The sequence below is a fragment of the Phyllopteryx taeniolatus genome, chromosome 14 (genome assembly GCF_024500385.1).
Source record: "Phyllopteryx taeniolatus isolate TA_2022b chromosome 14, UOR_Ptae_1.2, whole genome shotgun sequence".
In the NCBI taxonomy this organism is placed as follows: Eukaryota; Metazoa; Chordata; class Actinopteri; order Syngnathiformes; family Syngnathidae; genus Phyllopteryx; species Phyllopteryx taeniolatus.
In genome coordinates this window covers 6,821,704-6,844,546 of record NC_084515.1, presented here as the reverse complement: position 1 = coordinate 6,844,546, position 22,843 = coordinate 6,821,704, and the positions used below count along the sequence as shown (strand labels likewise).

Genomic DNA, 22,843 nt, shown 5'->3' with positions numbered 1-22,843 from the left:
GAGAGGATCAGGATGATGACAGGAGTGCAGAACAAATATGGTGGTCTCCTCACGGCCCACAAACATTTCTTCCACTGCATGTGTGTGTGTAAGTGTGTGTGTGTGTCCAGTTGGTTTCCCCTTCAATGGATCAGATATCCTTTAACACTGAAACCACATTGGTTTATTTTTCTTGTCTTTAAGGAATAGAAATGTTCTTTCTGTGCATGCCGACTGTACGTGTGTGTGCATGCGTGTGTTTGTGTGTGTGTAGATTGAAATGTTTTCCTGCTCATGCGAGAAGTGGTCTCAATTACTGCCTTCGTCACAAGTGGAAACAGATGGCAGAAAATGATGGGAGACAAAGTTGCTCTCTGTCTTACCTATACACACACACGCGCGCACACGCACTCCCATGATCCTTCGCCCGTAAGCACCTTCACTCGAGAACAATGCGCTTCCTACTTGCACATGTGCAGCACACACACAAGACAGTCCTTCAGTCATCCTGACACAGCTCATCACTCATAATCAGTCAGACTTCAAAACAGAACTTGTAGGTTGTGCTGCACTGCACTTGATTGAACGTGAACCCAGTTCTCCAAAAGCCAACCTTGAGGACTGATATCTCATTTATCCATGGACTGAGCCATGAAATAAGACCATCTCGCAGCTGTGCGTTGATGCTGTCAAGTAAACGTGTGCTGCTTGCTATGTCTTTCAAAAAAGAGGCTTTCTTTCCTCCACTTACCTCAAGTATTTCCGGTTTCATTCCACTTCCCGTTTCTTTTTTACCTCTTCTTATCCTTTTCAACATCCATGCCATGATAGACAGCCCTTGTTTTTCCTGCTTTTACTGTAAAATAATAAAAATGACATCAATTTGTGCCCAAGCACAACATGGTAATCCGACTTTACAATGTCTCTTACGTTCAGTGGGAGGAGATCAGCGTGATGGATGAGCGGAACACCCCGATGAGGACGTACCAGGTGTGTAATGTCATGCAGGCTAATCAGAACAACTGGCTGCGGACGCGCCACATCAGTCGGGAAGGAGCGCAGCGTGTTTACATCGAGATCAAATTTACCCTGCGCGACTGCAACAGCCTGCCCGGCGTCCCCGGTACCTGCAAAGAGGTTTGTGTCAACTCACATACACACACAAGCAACATACATGTGAACTTATCACTGGCTACAACAATTGCACAATCTAATGTGTTCCAACACAAGAGCTCCATCAAGTGTTTTGCATTTACAAAGACCATAATGCTAAGGTTTTGATCAGGGTGGGTCAAAATATCAATACAGTCAAACCTCGGTGCACAAACAAATAATTTTTTTCCCATTTGAATTACTGGAAGTAGAATGAATCCGTACCAGAACCAAATTGTGTTGACCTTGTTTTATGGGTGCCCCAAATTACGTTTCACGAGTTAAGAGCTGTTGCTTGGGTGCAGTCGAAAAAAAAAAGGAAAGTGACAGTTGCTGATGCACGTTCAATTGTTTCTATTTTAAAATGTTTTTATATTTACATATTATTCAGTTTCAAAAAATGCATTGGGTGGTCTTTGGCGGTCTGGAACGTATTTTTGGCATTTCAATTATTTTCAATGAGGAAAATTCATTTGATATACAAGTAAATTGAGTTACAAGCTCTGTTACGGAACAAATTCAACTTGTAAGTCAAGGTATCACTGTAAAGAAAAAAATCACAACCCAGTAGAAATGACAAAAATAAGCACATGAAAATTAGCCTTTTCCGATATTATAACCAGACAAACACCACCACCAACAATTTCTTTTTCCATTCATCCACACCAAAAATAAGTTTTCCACTTTTAGAATTTGAGGCTTTTTGTCACTCCTTTAGCCACATCAGCTACCTTAATTGCCTCTCTGTTCTTAAAAATAGTACAGATGATGGATTTCGCCAAACCAAACTGCATAGTGAGATCAGAAACATGAACACCATTCTCATGCATAGCTATTATGTCCTTCAACAGTAATAATATTATTCAGCTTCCTAATAGCACCATCATTTGAACTAGGTGACGCATGGCGAACGATGTTTGCGGTCTGCGAGCGAAAGCACAGCTGAGCGTTCCACTTGGATGCTGTGACTGTTTGTGAACAGAGTCAGGTTTTGGTGGAAAATCTTTTTCCGAAACAGATTTGTTAATGAACAGGCTTGTTCCTGAACCTACACTAAACAAAAATATAAACACAACACTTTTGGTTTTGATTTTTTTAATTCGGGTCATGAAAAATGGGAGCAAAACCAAAAACCTTTATATTTTTGCTCACTATAAGTTGGCAATATTAAATTAATAGGTTTATGACATTGTTAGTCGATTTTTGTCACAGTGATAGCTAGTGACCTTATTGAACTGCATTATAGGGGAAAAATTATAAGCTAACATGCAGCAGAATTCTCGACCCAACTGCAACCACACGTCAACACGGCTAATTTGTTAATATTTTTTTTCCTGGAGCTTCATGGATTTGATCATGCAGATGTACTTAATTTTGAGGATATTAAGTAGAGTAAATTAGTTTAGTGCTTACTGCAGCAGTAAAAAAAATTAATTAAAAAAACTTAAAAAAAAAAAAAAAGGCATTTTTCAATATTATTTCCCTCTTTATCTTTTCAATTCCAAAAACGTAAGAAACAATGTTCCAGAGACTCTTTCTGGAGCTCCTTGTATATTTTAATTCCCGATACCGGTATATATTTTTTCACAGGCCCCCTTTCAGTTATATCTGTGATTTTACTGTTCATCTGTATTCACTTCACTCCACTTTGTCTGTCTCCTGCACTCAGTCACTGACATAACATCTCTCGAATGAGTAGTGGAGAGATGATATGAGATTGCACAGAGCAGCCTTTTCAAAGAACTGCAGATAGTCTGTGACTGGTTATCGAGACAGATGGACAGACTTGAGAGGAGAGGGCGGCGAGCTTGTTAAAATTTCACATTGGGTGGACTGGTGTGTGCCCAAGTGTTCTCAAAATGTACAGTACTACATGTGTAGAAGTTGATGTAGGCGGTTTGTTTTGCAGACATTCAACATGTACTACTATGAGTCGAACAACGCCAACCTGTGGTTCATCAAGGAAAGTCAGTATGTCAAGATCGATACTATTGCTGCAGATGAAAGCTTCACGCAGGTATGGACATACATACGCGCACACAAACAAATAAATAAAAAATACAGCACTTGGGGAAAAAAACCCACAAAAAAATATATTAATTCAGAAAGCAATTTACTGACCCTGTATTGAACAATACAGTGTTCCCTAGCTACATCCATTTTGGGTGAGGTCACGTGTACACCCTGCAACTGGAAGGGTCGTCGGTTCGTATCCCTGCCCGAGCGCATATCGATGCGTCCCTGGGCAAGACACTTAACACACATTGTCCATGTATGCATGCGGTAGGATGTTTGGTGGTGGTCAGAGGGGCCGTAGGCGCAGAATGGCAGCCACACTTCTGTCAGACTGCTCCAGGGCAGCTGTGGTTACACAATTAACTTACCACCACCAAGTGTGACTCTGGAGTGAAGGACGTTCTATGAAAAGCGCTATATAAATCGAATGCATTATTATAATTATTGTTCACACCCCCGCTATAGCGCAGATTCTATCAGTCTGCCCAAGGAAATCCACGGTATTTCATGAAGGTATACAGTTTTTAGCCATCACTTTTATGGGTGTTTACATAGACTTAGTTACTGCAATGCCCTCACATGTCAGAAAGTTGAGCCACAGTCACCAATGCACTTTTCAGAAGATTGTTTTGAACTATGGGAAAACAGTAAAACACAGTGAGCACACTCATGCAGAAGCTGCTGTTGGCCACAGCTCACATCCAGATTTTTTTTTTCAATACACTTCCATCCATCTATTTTCTGAACCGCTTATCCTCACTAGGGTCGCGGTGTGCTGGAGCCTATCCCAGTTGACTTTGGGTGAGAGGCAGGGTACACCCTGAACTGGTCGTCAGCCAGTCGCAGGGCACATAGAGACAGATAACCACTCGTACTCACATTCACACCCATGGGCAATTTAGAGTTTTCAATTAACCTACCATGCATGTTTTTGGGATGTGGGAGGAAACTGAAGTACCCGGAGAAAACCCATGCAGGCATGGGGAGAACATGCAAACTCCACAGAGGTGAGGCCGGATTTGAACCCAGGTCCTCAGAACTGTGAGGCAGACGTGCTAACCAGTCATCCGATGTGCTAACCAGTCATCCACCTACAATACAATTAATGCTTTCTATTTTTAAAGTGCTCAAATACATTTACAAACAGTTTATATAAGTGTGTGTGTGCGTGTGTTTGTATACACTGAACTGGTTGCCAGCCAATCGCAGTATATATATAAGCGAAACGTAAGATAAATGAATATATATATATATATATATATATATTTTGTGGATTGTTGCAAGAGTTTTATCAGGTCCAACTGTCCGTGAGACCATGAAGTGTCTGTGTGTTATTTGTGATTGGATAGGTTAATAGGTGGTCGGGGCGACTGGAAGGAGGAAGAAGAGCTTGCTGTGTGTCTGCGGGATGAAGGCTTGAGCTACATACTAGTTGTTGACGACATTAACCTTTCATTTTTACAATAAAGAGGTTATTGATCGACCACCGTATATTGTGTCATTTCACTACTACAAGAGGGCGTTTAGTGAATTTGCTTGATGGATGACATGAGGATTTAGGCCTTTTCGTCAGCTAGTGTTAGTGGATGCCTTTCCAGATGGGCGTTCATCATCGTACTTGTGCTTTTGTTACATTTAAGGATGGACTTGCCTATTTTGCAAGTGACCAAGCTATTTGTCTAATTTTTCTGTGAAATATTTCCGCGCATCTGGCCCTGCTTAGTATGCTGCACTGACTGACCACCTGTTGAATTCAGCGGGGCCTCCATGTTGTTAAAGCCAAAACACATGATTGACAATTAATTTATTTCAAGATATAATTACCATTGCGAAGTGAAGTCAACGCCGCAACTAGTCATTTCAACCCCTACTGATGTCTAGATATGTTGTATATTTGCTTGCGAAATGAGATGTACTGTATAGTAGTGTTTTTCTAATAATACAATATTTCCTTTCCATAGGTGGATGTTGGCGACCGTGTGATGAAGCTAAATACAGAAATGCGCGACATCAGCAACCTAAGTAAAAAAGGCTTCTACCTGGCCTTCCAGGACCTGGGCGCTTGCATCGCTCTGGTTTCGGTCAGGGTCTTCTACAAGAAGTGTCCACTCACTGTGCTTAATTTGGCCCAGTTCCCTGACACGATAACAGGGGGAGACACAGCCCTGGTCGAGGTGCACGGAGCATGTGTGAATGCCTCAGAGGAGTTTGAGGCTCCAAAGATGTACTGCAGCGCAGACGGAGGCTGGCTGGTTCCTATCGGGAGGTGTGTGTGTAAACCGGGCTTCGAGGAGAACAAGGACATCTGCCAATGTGAGTGGACTGTTTGTGTCTGAAATGTGTATGTGTTCTGGCTCTCTATTGTGACAGGATGGAATGGTGGTGTATTTTGGTAAGCAGTGCAATTTGTGTGCATATTTGTGCAATTTTGTGAGTGCCGTCCCTTCGAAAAGCGTCCCTCAACACAGACAGATCTTGCAGAGAACTCTAGGAGTTGCTTTGAGGCATCTTCTCCTCTATTTAAGAGTTTCTGTTTGTCTTTGTCCATCTTGAATATCAAATTTTCCCTGCTGAGCTGAGTAGAGCACAGTGAATGTGTTTGAGAAAGTGTTTATTGTTATGTATGTGTGTGTGTGTCTGTGTTTGTGTTGAAAGAGGAAAAGGTATGCCTGAGGAAGACGGTTATTGAGTCGTAAAACTCCACAGATGGCATATGCAATGTGCGCCGTGTTTGTGTGCCTGCTCTGCCTGCATGTATTTGGGAGAGCAAGCTCTATTAGATAGACGCCTTCCCACCGTCTCCCCACAGGCTCACTTTCCTCCAGGAAAGAAAAACAAAACCATCGATATTTATCCTCGCAAACTTGCAATCTGAGCACATAGTGCAATCTCAGTTGTTTTGGCGAAGCGGCCGCCAAGACACCTTGGCAGTGGGGCCTTAGAGACAAGCGAATAAGTACAAGCTGTACACTGCAGCCTGCACACTGGTAATGTGCACAGATTGTGTCGGAATGCTGGCTGCATCTCAATCGCAGTTGAGCTTCACGTCTGTCTGTTGCTTGTTTTATGACGACCAAGTTTAGGGATTTCATTTCTTACTCTGTGCCGGTCCCTTTCCCGATGTTACAATGTACACTCTACAGGCAGTCGTCTATTTATGACCTATGAAGCTTAGGTCTGTTCAACTTTACGACAGCGTTTACGGCTAGGACGCCTCTCGCATACAGTCAGTTGCGCTACTTTTTTTCCCCTTTTAATGGCCATTATTTCACTAACCCAGTGATTCCAAACCATCGTGCCATTAGAGATCAACTCTCTTTCTCTCTCTCTCTCTCTCTCTCTATATATATATATATATATATATATATGTATATATATATATATATATAATAAATAATAAATGATCCAATACCACTTATGTAATTGGTCAGAGAAGGTTAGCCCTTTGTCACCGACTCTGTTCATAACTTTTATGGACAGAATTTCTAGGCACAGCTGAGGCCTAGAGGGGGTCCAGTTTGGTGGCCTCAGTATTGCATCTCTGCTTTTTGGAGATGGTGTGGTTCTGTTGGCTTCATCGGGCCGTGATCTCTAACTCTCACTGCAGGAGTACACACCCAAGTGTGAAGCGGCTGGGATGAGAATCAGCACCTCCAAATCTGAGACCATGGTCCTCAGTCGGAAAAGGGCGGAGTGTCCCCTCCGGATCGGGGATGAGATGCTGCCCCAAGTGGAGGAGTTCAAATATCTTGGGGTATTGTTCACGGGTGAGGGAAGAATGGAATGGGAGATTGATAGGCGGATCCGTGCAGCGTCTGCAGTGAGGCGGATTTTGTATCGGTCCGTTGTGGTGAAGAAGGAGCTAAGCCGAAAAGCGAAGCTCTCGATTTCCGGTCGATCTACGCTCCTACCCCCATATATGGTCATGAGCTGTGGGTCGTGACCGAAAGAACAGGATCCCAGATACAAGCGGCTAGAATGAGTATCCTCCTCTCCCTTAGAGATAGGGTGAGAAGCTCCGCATTGAGAGGAGCCAGATGAGGTGGCTCGAGCATCTGATTAGGATGCCTCCCGGATGCCTCCCTGGTGAGGTGTTCCGGGCACGTCCCACCGGGAGGAGACCCCGCGGACGACCCACGACACGCTGGAGAGACTACGTCTCTCGGCTGGCCTGGGAACGCCTCGGGATCCCCTCGGAAGAGCTGGAGGTAGTGGCTGGGGAGGGGGACGTCTGGGCTTCCTTGCTGAGGCTGCTGCGCCCGCGACCTGACGTCGGGTAAGCGGAGGAAAATGGAAGGATGGAATTATTTATTTACTAAAAATAATGTGTATTGGGTCATCTATCTATGACAGCGACATACAGTCACAGGCAAAACAATTCAATGCTCTTCCATTAGCTGAGGATAAGAATAATAGAATAATAGTTTTGTGTTCAATTAAACAGGCCTGGATTTCACACTGAGTAAGTGAATTTGTCAGTAAATTGAGATATCATCATTATTTCATTATATAGTAGTACTTTACTGTTAGTACTGTGACATTTGTGTTTGGTGGTGTGCTGGGTGATTTTTCTCAAGTAAAATATGGGCCTTGGCTCAAAAAAGGTTTTGAAACACTGCACTAACCTACAGTAAAGTGTGTCTGGCAAGAGACTGTCACTACTCTATCACTGAGTCGTGAAAAAGAAGGGAAAAAAGGCCATAGATCTCGACCAAGTTATTTGAAATGAGGCTCTCTGAAGGTAGGGAAGATGTCTTCCAACTGATGAATCCACAGGAAAATGGGGAAAAAATGTGCCCCGTGCAGCAACAACAACTTCCACTCTTCTTGGAAAATGTTCTACAAGGTACAGTTATGCTCATAAGTTTACATGCCCTGGCAGAATTTATAGGATGTGTGTACAATTATTCATCCATCCATTTTCTCTACCGCTTATCCTCACTAGTGTCACGGGCTGCTGGAGCCTATCCCAGCTATCTTCGGGCGGGAGGCGGGGTACACCCTGAACCGGTCGGCAGCCAATCGCAGGGCACATAGAAACAAACAAACAAACAAACAAACACTCACATTCACACCTAAGGGCAATTTAAGTCCACAATCAACCTACCACACGTGTTTTTGGGATGTGGGAGGAAACCGGAGAGCCCAGAGAAAACCCATCCAGGCATGGGGAGAACATGCAAACTCCACACAGGCGGGGGCGGGATTTGAACCCCGGTCTCCAGAACTGTGAGGGAGATGTGCTAACCAGTCTTTCACCGTGCCGAAGTGTGTACAATTATTTAAAGAAAATAATTTTATTTTTAATATTATTCAAATTAAATAAGTAAATATAAGGCATTCCAGAATAGCACAATAATTAAGTAAAGCATAGCGATAAAGACAATAATATATATTTTCGCCAAACTTGCTAATGTTTCACAAATTTTGCCAGGGTATTTAAACTTATGAGCAAATATGTATGTGTATTTGTTGTTTATTCATCCAGAAGAACCTTTGTGAGGTCTTAGGTAACTGATGTGGATGATGGAAGGGGAGTCGGTGCTGAGGTTTCGGTTCAGAGAGACTCCTCCAATTGCCTTTGTGCCCTGGTTAATACTGGAAAATGGTTAATACTTCCCGAAATTGTTTCCACAAAGCTGAAAACATAGAATAAGATTAGAAAAACTAATCGTGAAGAGTTCTAGTCCATCTAAGATTGAATGAAGTCCCAAGAGTTTTGCCTTTGTGGTGTCTCTAACGGCGGCGCGATGTAGCAAAGCAGTTGACCTGTATGATCCCTATGACCTCATAGGCTTACTTGCCATGTTTTAGTAGACTGCAGAGAATATAACAAGCGACCTTCCACCTTTAACAAGCTGGCTTCAACTTAATAATAGTGCACTTGTGTATATGTGTGTGGGTGTGTATGTTGTTGTCACAACAATGAGGGAGTCTAATTGATAGACTAAGGTCATAGAGCAGGAATCATATGACCCTTGTGTTGTATAATAATTTATGGGGAGTGGATTATTGGTCGACAGGCTTTCGTTGTTTCCCATAAATGCTTTTTAGTTCGAGTTCAAGTGAAAGCATATTTGCTTATGTGGTGATTATTCTAGAAACAATCAACGGGTACTTGCCAAACAATTTCAGTTCCCTTATGATGATTAGAAGCATATCGGCTGCAGGCTTTCCTTCACCACCTACTCAGTCTTAGCAAATGTATTTTGGGCAATTTAGACATTGTATTTTGCACATGGAATCAACATCGCAATTAATTTGGGTCAGCTAATTGTATGGGAGCACGACTAGGCAAATAATGCCAATTTTATTTTAACTTTGATCCAAATCAGTATTGTTTGACCTCAGTGGTGTGTGCCATTCGAATTGTAAATGTAGTTTAGAGTAATAAAAACATTATCATTACCCCTCTGACAGTGTCAATCAAAACATTACTTTCATGCATTACTCTCTTTGTGAAAGGGTCGATATAACTATAAAGTGCCTTTGGTGTCCTCATTAGAATCAGAGTCATCATGGAAATGTACCAGAATAAATTCTGAGGTCTAGTTCTAAGTGGCCAAAGATTTTCACACATACTAGTAAAATGATGTCTCTTAAAATGTGCTTCCTTCATTTATACAATTTTTCCCCCCATAGGATGTACATGATTTTGGCACATCCGCTTTGCTAACTACAGATTGTGTAATAAGTGATTAAATAATACTAAATCATATTTTTTTACATGGTTTTATTGTTCCCAACAAGTTGTTTGATAATGCAAGTCATTTTGATCATGTACTGTATATCCCATTTCCATAATCATATTGAACATGTCACGTTACGATGGTATAATTTTACTCTGGACCCAGAAGCAAATGGAGGCTGTGAGGGTTGTGGTAAAAGGTTTATTGGAGGAGAATTATCAAGGTGGATCCGTGGGGCGTATTGGCAGGTCGTCGGGACAAGGAACTTGCGGCAGGTGGTGGCGTGAGCAGATGGATGGCTTGGCGGCGTGGTGCACGGAAGGACCATTGAGGACAAGGAAGAACACGGAGGTCACAGGTATAGCAAAAACTGGCGTAGCTTACATGCAGGTTTGAGAGCCATTGTGCCACAGGAGAATTTTAATACTCTGACGAGAGTTTCCGGGATGTGGCAGGCTTTTATGCAAGTGATGATGAGGGCTGATTGATGACAGGTGCACGGCCGAGGTGGTGCTGATTAGAGGGAGAGAGAGAGGGCGACAAGATCGCAAAGCGCCACCCAAGCTCCAGCAAAAGAACTGTAGAGCACAGCTCATGACAGTATCCCCCTCTCAACGGACGCACCCTACCAGGTTTCCTCGGGTGAGCCGCATAAAAGTCCATATTAAGGGAGTCGTCCAATATCAGCTTACGGGAAATCCAGGAGACTTCCTCCGGACCATACCCCTCCCAGTCTACCACGTTCGGCGGGAGATAGACGACGGGAAAAGAAGGCACATGGATGAAGTTTTTGGGAAGAGGGGTCCCGCTGTGAGAGAACGGCCCCTGCCCCAGTGTCCGAGGTGTCAACCTCCACCACGAACTGGAGGGAGGGGTCGGGATGTCGGAGGATGGAAGCAGTGGTGAAAAGGGTTTTGGTCGAAGGCTTGGGATGCTGCCAGGGTCCATTGAAACGGAGAGCTGGTGGATGTAAGGTTAGTGAGAGGGATTGCGACTTTACTGTAATTGCGGATGAAGCGACAGTAGAAAGTGAATCCAAGCGAACCTTGTAGTTCTTTGGTGGGAGTGGGTCAGTTAACGAAAATTGCTTGGATCTTGGCAGGGTCGGGTTGCAGTTGTCCTTTGGAGATGATGCAGCCTAAGAAGTGTACGGAGAAGAGGTGGAATTCACATTTTTCGGGTTTGACACACAGGCGGTTTTCAAGGTTTACATGACTGAAGTAAACGAAAACAAACCGGTTCAACATATCGCAGAGGACGTCATTGATGAAGGTTTGGAAGACAGTTGGTTAATCCGAATGGCATGACTTGGTATTCGAAGTGTCCGAGAGGGGTATTGAAAGCAGTTTTCCATTCATCCCCCTCTCGGATACGGATGAGCTGGTTGGCATTTCGTAGGTCCAATTTGGTGAATATCTGGGCGTCACATAGGGGTTCAAATGGCCAGGTCTTTCCTGAAAACAGATAGGGGAGAGATCATGATAGTACTCAGGTACCCGGCAGAGGTCAACAGGTGTGGCAGGTGGTGGTGGTTTACAGGAGGGCGGTATTTCAGAAAGCAGGTAGTGTAAATGGCAGTGAGGGCTCCATCCAGTGATTGACAAGTGTATCCAGTCTATGGCGGGGTTATGTTTCTTTAGCCAGGGAATTCAGAGGACTAGTGGGGTCTCAGGGGAAGGGATGACAAAAAGAGTTATGTCTTCACAGTGATTTCCAGAAATCAGCAGGGTGAATGGAACTGTTGGGTGGGTGACAGGGGATATAACACGCCCATCCAGGGCTGTGATTTTCTTGGGAAACGGGAGTGGTTGGAGAGGGAGTTGGAGCTGATGTGCCAATCCTATATGAATGAAGTTATCGTCAGCTCCCGAATCAATGAGGGCAACTATGGGTGTATTGTGGGTGGGACCAAGAATCCAAGCGGGAATGGTCATACGGGAAGAAGAGCTTGGGGAAGTCGTGGTTTGGCTCAGGAATGCGGGATCGAAAGGAGGACTTACGGGAGGGTGGTCGGACTGCATTCTTGAGGAAAGGAGGGAAACTTGCTGTGTGAGAGAGTGTAATGATTCTGTGATGTTTTGAAGAACTTTATTCTGTTTACCTATGTGGGTGCCTTGGAGGGAGAGTGCTTGTCTTAGCGCCTCCGGGGTTGCTGGGTCCATGGTGTGGCCAGAGTATTCTGTCACGTTAGAATGCTATAATTTTACCCAGCAGCAAGCGGAGGCTGAGAGGGTTGTGGTGAAAGGTTTATTGGAGGAGAATTATCAAGGTGGATCCCTGGGGCGCATTGGCAGGTCGTCGGCATAGGAAACGTGTGGCAGGCGGTGGCGTGAGCAGGTGGATGGCTAGGTGGCGTGGTGGAGGAGGTCAGCACGGCGGGGAACACGGAAGGAGCACTGAGCACAAGGAAGAACACGGACGTCAGAGGTATAGCAAAAACTGGCGTAGCTTACGTGCAGGTTTGAGAGCCGTTGTACCACAGGATAACGTTAATACTCTGTCGAGAGTTTCCGGGATCTGGCAGGCTTTTATGCAGGTGATGATGAGGGCTGATGATGACAGGTGCGTGGCCGAGGTGGTGCTGATTAGAGAGAGAGGGTGAGAGGAGGGCAAAGCGCAATCCAAGCTCCAACAAAAGAACTGCAGGGCACAGTTCATGACAGAGCATTGTGCATTGACGCTGAAATTAATGTCCATGCTGTCATCATGGGTACACTGCCCCTTTAAGAAAAAACCCTCTGACATTTTCAGCGTTTTGTCTTTCTTCAGTGAAGGCTGAAACAGTGGCTTGTTGCATGATATTTACACTTAATTAATTTTCATCATATTATGTCTGTAGTTGGATGTTGTCAAGCTTAACATGTCCACACTGTCATAGTGAAATATCAAGTGATATAAAAACCTTTCAGAAATTCGAATGCATTTGTTAAACAGTACACAGTACATAGAAACAGAAACGTAACTTTTTGGGGGGTGAAATTGGGAAATTTCAAAGGCACCTTATGGTGATATTGACTCATAGGCACAATTTATGTGCACATATACATGTTTTCTCCCCTAAATTATAGCTAATTATAATACAGTTCTCAACATAATTGAGTGCACTTCAACAAATGTATTGGAAAACCTTGAGTTTCCTCTTTTTCTATATCACATTGTACTAATACCAACACAAATATTTGCTATCAATTGCAAATGGTATTTCCAAAGGTGCACAGCCAAAAATGTCATTGTGATCACTGAGAAAGGGATAAATACATTATTTTTCAGAGGGTGTGCACTCATTGGTGTTAAGCACTGTATCTGCATCCATGCCGCATTTAAAAAAGACGTGAGAGGATGCATAGAAATGTGAGCTAGTGCGTTACGCTTTAATGTGTCCCACTGAGAGGCGGCCAGGCTCTGCCGCGTCCTCTCAGACCTCTGCGGTGGCTCTAAACAAAATGTTCCTGCCCTGACACATTCTGAAGGTACTCCACTGGGAACACACACACTGCTAATGCATTTAAATCACCCTCTCGCGCTGGCTTTCACACAAAGAGTTGGGGGAGGAAATGGATGGGCATTTGTGACTCTCGTTGTGCAGGTGAACAAGTCTAGTAATGGCCACTTTGAATTCCTTCTCTCTTGTTCCTTGTTGCCATTTAGCTGCTCTGACGCTCATTGTTTTTTTTGTGCTAATGTTCTGTATGGATCTCCTCCTTTTTGGCCCCTTGAGCGGCCTCATTTTGTCTCACTGTTTGTCTCTGACTCCCATCCGCTCTCCCCCGTAGCTTCCCTCTTTGTGTCCCCATCTCTCTCTCTTTCTCTCTCAGTGTGGGGCGCTAATGGAACCATTACTAGCTTTTCTGTGTTAGACAAACAGCAGACACCTCCAATTACTGCCCCTTTTTTCCCTGAAACCCCAGTTTATTCTACATGTAACCTCGCTCTGGTGTCTCTCTATAATAGGCCTAGTCTTCCCCTACAGTCCTCACCAGTTTCTTATTATATTGTCTTCTCTTTTCCACCTTGCTGTCTTTCACCCCTTTCGCTCTTTTTAAACATGTACAGATGTCTCCCGTGTCTTATTATTAAGTCTCATTCCTCACTAGTGAACCCGTAGGAAGGGTCATTATCCCCAGCTACATTAGACCGTTTGGTGCACTATACGCAATATAAATAAGTCATTTTTTTGCAAAGATATTGTAAAATTCAGTCCATAGAGTGCACTGTTATATATAAGCTCCAGCCATTAAATACATTTAAAAAATATTAACTTTTTTCCCTCCGAAGCCTCATCTCTAGACTATGATGAAATAAACACAAGTTGAAACAGCAGAAAACAACACAGAAGTAAAAATACTGCCATTGTCACAGCAAAAACATGCACAACCAAAATAAGGTTAAGAAACTTAAGATGCCATTTAGTCAACATCGTCCTGTTCACTGAATCCACTGAAATCTTCTTTGGTTACGTCGTAGGCATTACATCACGTTTTCGGCGTGATGAGCGTGTGCGCTTGAGTAGGCAGCTGTGAATACAGTTGAGCTGTGAAATACGAGTGACCCGACACTCACAATGAAGCTACACATAAAACAAAGAGAAATACATGTGTTTAAAACAACCACATAACTTTGCGTTCGTCTGTTAGCTTAATGCAAACAGAAAATGGGAAACGCCAAAGACAGGCTAACGGTGATCACCTACGTGGCAGTGTTATAACGCTGTTAGCAACAGATATTTGAACACAAACGATGCAGAAAAACATATGACAGCAGAAAATATAACAATACTCCCAGGCATATATTCTGTATCTTCTGCAAAAATTGACTAATATTACAGCAGCTTATTGAGTCACTTACAGTAGTTGTTTATTGTACTGCCCCTGGTGGCTTAAGGGTTTTTTATACTCGCGCGGGTGGCAACCACACTGCAGTCACTGCGGCTATCCCGCGCGCAGTTTGCCTTTATGCTCGAGCGCAACCCACGTGCGCTGTTTTGAAAATGTTCTGCAGTTCTCCTCCAAGTCAGGGGTGTCGCTACGGGTGGTATTGGCTAGGACACTGCAGGGTGGAGTTTTCCTCTGCATTTTATGGCCATTTCCGGTAGCCGTTTTTTCTTTCCTTTCTGGAACAAGGAACAAAGCAACAACAATGGCGACTGTGGAACAGTGTCTGCTAGAACAAATGGACCTAGATGACCAGATTATACGTTTAATTATACTGCAAAAATAACCCTGAGTACGTCATCACAGCATGTGACTAAAACGGACCAATCACGAGAGATAATCTCCGCGGCATTCTGCGCGCGGCGACAGTTTTTGGCGTGTGCCGCATAGGGCCGCGTCGATCACGTGATGCAATGCGGACGCTGTCGGCTGCGCGAGTGTGGGAGTATAAACCCTTTAGTCGCGCACACCACAAGGAGCCGCAATGAATTAATCAATATGCACCAACTTTTAAATGCTTTACAATCTATTTTTGGTTGTTATTAGGATACATTTTTATAAAGTACAATATTACAGTGAGCCAGTTAGCTTTTTATTTTTATTTTTTTTTAAAAAGACTACAAAAAAGTTTTTCTTTTCAGCAGAGGATGGAATGGATTAATAACATTGCCATTCATTTCAATGGGGAAAGAGGATTTGAGATAAGTGTTCTGAGATATGAATACAGTCACGGAACTAATTACTCATCTCAAGTCACCACTGTATTGATCAAAATGCTTCTCTGTGTGCAGATTTCATTTTAAAACGTGAACAGTTAATAGGCTAATTGAACATGGAGCTCAATGAGAAATTCATCAACAGTTAAATTGATTTTAGTGCATTAAAGAGAAGCTAAAAATAGACGAAAGTGTGGCGCTCCTGTGATCTGGGAAAAAAAAGATCGCAAATATACCGGCTTTGTTCAAGCCGCAGGGGTTAAAACTGGGGAAAATAGTTTATCGGCTTATAGTCTGAATTTTACTGGAGTATTATAGCTTAGACCTTAGCAACCTCATAGCTAGCTAGTATTAAACGACTTAAATAGGGCTGGGGGTGTGTACTGTAAAGTGAGTAGAAGACAGTAAAGGAGGAAGAAAGGCACCCAACTGTGTCAAGTCACCAGTTGCAAATCTGACTTTTAGAATTATGACCACGCATGACTGCTTCCACTATTACCTCCACATATGTTTTTACTTTTCAATGCTGCAACTTCACGTCGCCTCAGACTGAAAGATCCAACTACATCAAAAGGTCGATAGATACTGTATAGATAGATAGATAGATAGATAGATAGATAGATAGATAGATAGATAGATAGATAGATAGATAGATAGATAGATAGATAGATAGATATAGCTTGTGTAATGCTGTTATGTAGGTGTTATATCACTCATGTGTGCCGTCCGTGAGCTGAGGCGTGTTAGCAAAACAACACTGTGGCTCTATCACATGAAATCATACTGATGCGCTTTGTCACTTCATGGGGACTTACACAATCTCTCGCTCACTCCCACTCAACCAACATTTGCACACTCCACGAGGCTATCACCGCTTTCAGACAAGCTTTTTTTGTTTTCGCTTACACGTTCTGTTCCCATCTGCCATTACTCCCTCCATTCTTGCTTTGCGCTCCTTCGCCGTCCCCTGCTTTCTCACAGCTGGAAGGAGGCATAGTAAAATCTCTTCTCAGACCTCTTTAAGTCCAAGAGATACACGTTGAAGGACAGGAGTGTGTGTATGTATGTGTGTTCTGTCCTTTTCTGTGTGTCTGACAGCACCAATTACTTCCTCAGATGGAGGAAAGAGGGGAGAGAAGGACAGACACCTGTCACCTCAACACAAGTCCTCACAAGACCTCCTCTAACTCTCTTTTCTTTAATATGCAGGAGTGCTTAAAGCTCTGTGTGGCGCTCCTATTTGTTGCATAGACCATTGTAGTTACCATCTTTTTCCTCATGCATTTGGCATCTGTTTGGTTCTGGAATAATGATATATAACAGCCAAATTTACAGGAGGAAAGTAAAAGACGCAATACACAGATTCTATTTCCCGTTCTGAAAAACTGGACTAAATGCAAACATGAATGAGGGAGGAGTTCAAGGCTCGGGCACTGCTGATAAACTGAATATGCAGTATGAATCTTAAAGATCTCCACTGAAATTATAAAATAGCACTCAGACCAAGAGCAGTGGACTTATGCCAAGGCTTAATGTTTTTCATCTGAAAAACATCTAACATCTAAGAGCACAGAGGACACAAAGTTTCATCTGGATCCACAATTTCTTATGAATCAAGGGAATAAAGTGTTATATTATCCGATAAACGCACAGCAAATTACAATGTGATCTGATGAGGTTTGACAACAAATATACCGTATTTTAACGATCATAAGGCGCACCGCATTAAAAGGTGCAGTCTCAGTTACGGGGTCTATTTCTGTGTTTAACACATACATAAGGCGCAGCGTATTTTTGGGCGCAGGCATGGTAAAACATACGCTAGCTTAAAACATACGGTAGCATGCATGCACACTAAAACAATGTTTTTAAAAAGGCAGCAGGAGCAAAACTGAGTTCGGTTGTACTTTATTGAAGCATTTAACAATGTATTCACGTTATTTTTTGATCAATCCTCATCCACAAATCTATCTGTATCCGAAATGAACAGCTGGGCAAGTTCTCAATCAAACACGCCAGGTTCCCTCTCGTACTCGTCGGAGTCAGTCTCGTTGCCATGCGGCTCCTCAGAAATGATGGCGGCTTTTACGAACAACAGTGCAAGCATCCGCAATCCATTCACAAATTGTGGCGTAACTCGCCCGGCGCTGCCTCCTAGTCTTAGTAAAGCTGTGTTTGCCATCTGTCATCCATGGCTCCCACGCCGATCACTTCACTTTGAACGCCCTGTTTACACGGATGTCCAGCGGTTCGTCAAGCCTCCCGGAATGATGGCAAGCTTCCTCACTTGCTGCACATGGCAGAGTTATTGCACTCAGTCGAATGGTGACTTGAGACGCTTCTCCCGGCTGTTCTTTGCTCATGAATCCATTGCTCGAGTTGGTCCAACTCGGGCCACCTCACCTTGTTTCCGCATTTTGTTTTTCTTTTTTTCCCCGCGGAAACTCAGCTTCGTCTTCTTGATTTGGCGAAGCTCGCTTTCCTGCTTCCTCGACTAGCGAACCATGGATTTGTTGATCTTGAAATCTCTCGCGGGTGCTCGATTCCCATGTTCCTCCGCGTAACTGATAGCTTGCAGTTTAAACTGTGCTTCGTAAGCGTGTCTCTTCTAGGTGCCATTTTCGGGGGTCCTTAGCCAAACCGATGTTGTTTTGCACAATTCACACCCTGGAGCTATACACCTAATGGGGGCGTGGCTTTAGCATCCTCCTTCACATTCACATCCATTCTGCTAGACTGCACTTTGGATTAGTGCCGTCCAGTCTGGGACTCTTGCTGTTTCTTATTTATATTATATTTATATTTTATTGAGAATAATTCCTTTTGCATTTATCGAAAGTGTTATATTGAAATGCATTTGTCAAAAAAAAGGTCTGCCCCCTAAATATGTCTAATCCTTAAATGCTTCTATAAAAGGATCATCTTTATCAGCCAAATATGTTAAAACACAAGGAATTTATCTCCAGCAGTTGGGGCCTCTCTAGTACTACAACAAACAAGACACAATCACAAAATATATATTTAGAACATAAACACAAAAGTACATAGAGTCATTAGGCAATCTAAAGTGTTCAGTAGTGCATTAATACAGATACCACAACAAATATGCAAATGATGCAGTCATACTGATCAGCAACAACTGAGAATGATACTAGATCGTGTAACAAAGCTACAAGGATGAATGAAGCAATATTGGCACTACAGATTGTCAGTCGCTATGAAATTATAAGTCAACTGTTTAAGAAGTTAATCGGAATGGGGAAAGAAACTATTGGAATGCCTGCTGGTTTTAGTGTAGACTGCTCGATAATATGTCTCTATATGAATAAATATTGGTTATAGGACAAAATACAAATGGCATAGTAAAAAGTCACTACCAAATATAACTGTATGTTTATGGTAAAGTGACAATGTAACATTGCCTTGTTAAAAGTTATTTGCAACTGTTTTATCACGTCAAATGGTTTATATGTGCAATTTTAAGGATTTGGCCTTTAGCTTTGAAGGATATCCACCGGAACTCAGCATTTTGGCACAAAAATAACACGACACCGGTAAAAACGAAAGTAAAACGAGACGCAAGAAAAAGAGTAATGAATGGAACCCACTGCTCTGTAAAATGTTGATTCCTTTACCTACCCACCGATGAGACACAAGGTTAATGTTTGCGATACTGTGAGACGTTTTTGTCAATTTTGTCTCAATTCATTGAGATGTAAAGTTGTTAGTTTGACCTTTGGTGAAGTTTTAGCTCAACGTTAAGCTTGTAATTCGATTGTCCATCCGTCCATCCATTTTCTTCATCCTCACTAGGGTCGCGGGCTGCTGGAGCCAATCCCAGCTATCTTCGGGTGGGAGGCGGGGTACACCCTAAACCGGTCGCCAGCCAATCGCAGGGCACATAGAAACAAACAACCATTTGCACTCACATTCACACCTAAGGGCAATTTAGAGTCTTTAATCAACCTACCACGCATTTTTTTGGGATGTGGGAGGAAACCGGAGTTCACGGAGAAAATCCACGCAGGCACAGGGAGAACATGCAAACTCCACACAGGCGTGGCTGGGATTTGAACCCCGGTCCTCAGGACTGTGAGGCAGATGTGCCAGCCAGTCGGCAACCGTGCCGGCTAATTCGATTGTTTCTACTTTATTTCCAGTATGGTAAAGTAATCAAAATTTTATTTTGGTGTCTGCCATCAGCTCTTACGTTGGTTTGAAGACGAGAATAAACGCTAAAAACCATCAGTACAAGACTGTAACCCATCGTTTAACTTGTTAGCTGCCTCAATGTTGGTATAGATGTATTTTATTGGTTCACTCACCCAAGTGACTTCACTGAAGTTCCGTGCGGTGTAGGCTGAGGCTCGTAGCGAGAGGGAGCGCGTCAGACTTCTACACAGTGTAAGCCTCCTTTGCACAATATAATCTTAATCCAAGTGTTGCAATGAGGTGACTGGTCATTTATTTAAACATTGTTAAGACACACTTTTGTTCGCCGCTGTTGGGCAGAACAACGTCTTCGTGCGCGTTCGTCTTCGCTGGTTTTTACCACTTTCTTCTTTGGGGTAGGCATGGAAACTGGAAACCAAAATATTTTAATTTGAATGATTCCCGGGAGAATTGGAATGTTAGTCCCGGTTCCAATCGGTTCTCGATTCTCGATGCCCAACCCAAGTCAGGTGACCTTATATTACAGCATTATGGTTCAGATAAAACGCCACCTTGGTAGCCACAATGTTGAAGTAGGTGGACACAAGGACAGACCCCAGATGCTGCCCTAAATCATGCCCACTTGAGACATCACTATAAATTAACCATCTATAATTTATCGGTAATGTTTTTTGACTCTAAAACTCAGAGTTTTTGACTCAGGGGGTTCCTCTTGGACACACACTTCACCCGTCCAACACAGTTTCATTGAAAGTGACGGATAAACCAACTGCTATGAAAACATATCGTCTTTGGCAGAGAACCCGTCTATTAAGGGCTGGCCATGTGCAAAAGTCAGGCAAACATCACTTTTACACACCATAAAGTCCACTTGGCTGCGGCTATGAGATCATAACTTCAGGGAGGCAACGCTAAAGTCTGCGCAATGTCATTTGCAGAATAGTTTTGGAAAATGTTGCCCAAGCTGTGAGGGGAATTCGGCTTTCCGTTTGTTCAGTGACGGGCCGCGATCAAAGGGCTGCTTCTCAGCTGTTAGGACAATCAGACTTTGGTTATGACCGCAGACCCGAAGGAAAAGAAAACTGTTTATTCACAGTGAAAAAAAGGCAACAAGCCAAGGGTTATAAGACTTGGATTCAGTAAGGCTTTAATCAAGATATGCCCTTAGATGCACAAGATAAAAGATTTTGCACTTAAAAGGCCTGCGCACACATGTACACACACGCACGCACGTACACCATCGTCATATGTCATAAGAAGATTTCAGCCTCTGTTCACAATAAAAGGTTTTAGCAAAGAAAAGATGTAGACTAAGACTAATCTTTATACCTGTAAAAGAAATTGATCATTTTCAGGGAACTGCATGTGTGTGTGTGTTTGTGTGTGTATGTAAAGCTCAGTGGGGAACCTGCTTCACTTCATTGCCTCTTCCACACAGAACCTGAACTCTGTCTCCATCCCACTCGCAGTGAGTGTGTGTTGTGTGCTCGGTAAAGTGAGCAATTTTGTGTTCACTGCGTAGAGACGTTTGAAGGTCAATGCCCCCGCCCCGCACATCCAATTTTCCATGTTCAAACACATGCTGTTCTTTGGGGTCTGTGCTCCTCTCTTGGTGGCAGCTCAGGGGGCTTGAGAGAATAAAGGTGAGAGGAGGCGGGAGGGGGCGGCAACAAAAGGATTTAAACATCGAGTCAAGAAGCTCTCTTGAGTATGCACTAGATGTAATGTGACTAGATGTAAACTGACTGTGATATTTACTATAATTTCATATCGCTGGCAGAATCCTTGCATCTCCAAAACCATCACTTTTTAGGAAAACAAAAAAAGGCCATGTTTGTTGAGCCATTAACATTGCATCATCAAAGAGAGCAAGCCATTTTCAACACTGGACTGGTCAGTAACTTGTAAAAATAAGATACACATGGGGATTGACCAATAGTGTAGATTTGTGGAAAAAAAAATATGAAATTGACCAAATTTTGACATATGAGGTTTCTGCCCAACATTGACGATATATACCTGTGGCTAGAAACCAAAGCGTGGAGAGTCTCTGCTAGCAAAATCCACAGGTCCTCTCAAAATATCCAAACTTCATTGTCACCCGTTCCCTCTCTTTGTGGCAATAGGCTTCTTCCTTGACAATCGCTCCATATGTTTGCAGTTCAATAAAAAAATAATACACTCAAGTATATTATATTTGGTGCCTTAAAACACAACGCAGGTCATAGTTTTTCTGTTGCAGCTTGGCAAAGAGTTGGACTGTACATTTTCCACGATGCTCCACTTTAGTTGGATGTGCGGTGGGACTAATGTCTGAAAGAGGCCATGATTTAAAATCCCAGTAGTTCATCGCAAAGGTGTTTGATGGGGTGTTATTCCACACCAAACTCATCCAAGCATGCCTATGGACCTTACTTTGTGGACTGCGGCACAGTCAAGGCCTTTCTCCCAATGCTTTCCCACAAAGTTAGGGGCAGAGTAATGTCAGGAATCTCTGAGAAATTAAGATTCAGGTGGAACTAAAGATTTTAGCGGAACCTTTGATTGATTAATTAATTGATAAGCGGTATGCACCAAAACTGGAACAAGAAAAGGCTAGTTATCTCTACAGTATCATCTACCTGTCTGTCCTCTCAACCTGCTTTATCTGTCTGGCAAAATGTTTCACAATACCGCACAGAATTTTGCTTTTATCTCCTTTTTCTACACGTCTACCTGACCTCCACCCCCTTTTCATTCTCCCCTGTTCCATTTCCCCTCCTTTGTGTTTGAAAAAATGACACACATCGTTACAAAAGCTTTTGTAAGCCACACAATAGTCGTCATCTACATATCCATGTGGCATTGATGCAGACAATGTCGAATTACACTGTGCCTAAAGGCTCACAGCCTCTTTTGCCACAGTGGATCACCTGCCACACTCAAGCGTGGTGTTGGTGGACTAAAAGCAGTGGTCATGGTGTAACCCAAAGGCATGAATGTGGCTCGGCTCAGTCCGGAGCAGTGGGCTGATCTGTAAACGAACACACAGTGAAAACGGAGAAAAGCGGGATAAGAACTGAGAAACCGTTAACACGTGTGTTTCCATCTCCTGGTGCCGTAATATAGCCCTATCCCCCACAGATAGGGGGGCTATGGAGGCACAGAGCGGAGACTCCTCTGGGTACAGTCGCCATTAATTGGCTGT

General features: G+C 43.2%; 1 protein-coding gene across 1 annotated transcript in view; it reads left to right on the top strand.

Annotated features, from left to right (window-relative positions):
- epha4b (eph receptor A4b) overlaps positions 1-22,843 on the top strand; it is a 127,937-nt gene that overhangs the window by 27,156 nt on the left and 77,938 nt on the right. Inside the window, exons 3-5 of the mRNA XM_061797520.1 lie at positions 916-1,116; positions 3,041-3,148; positions 5,109-5,460. Coding sequence (XP_061653504.1) covers positions 916-1,116; positions 3,041-3,148; positions 5,109-5,460 — 661 coding nt within the window. The remainder of the gene's footprint in view (positions 1-915; positions 1,117-3,040; positions 3,149-5,108; positions 5,461-22,843) is intronic.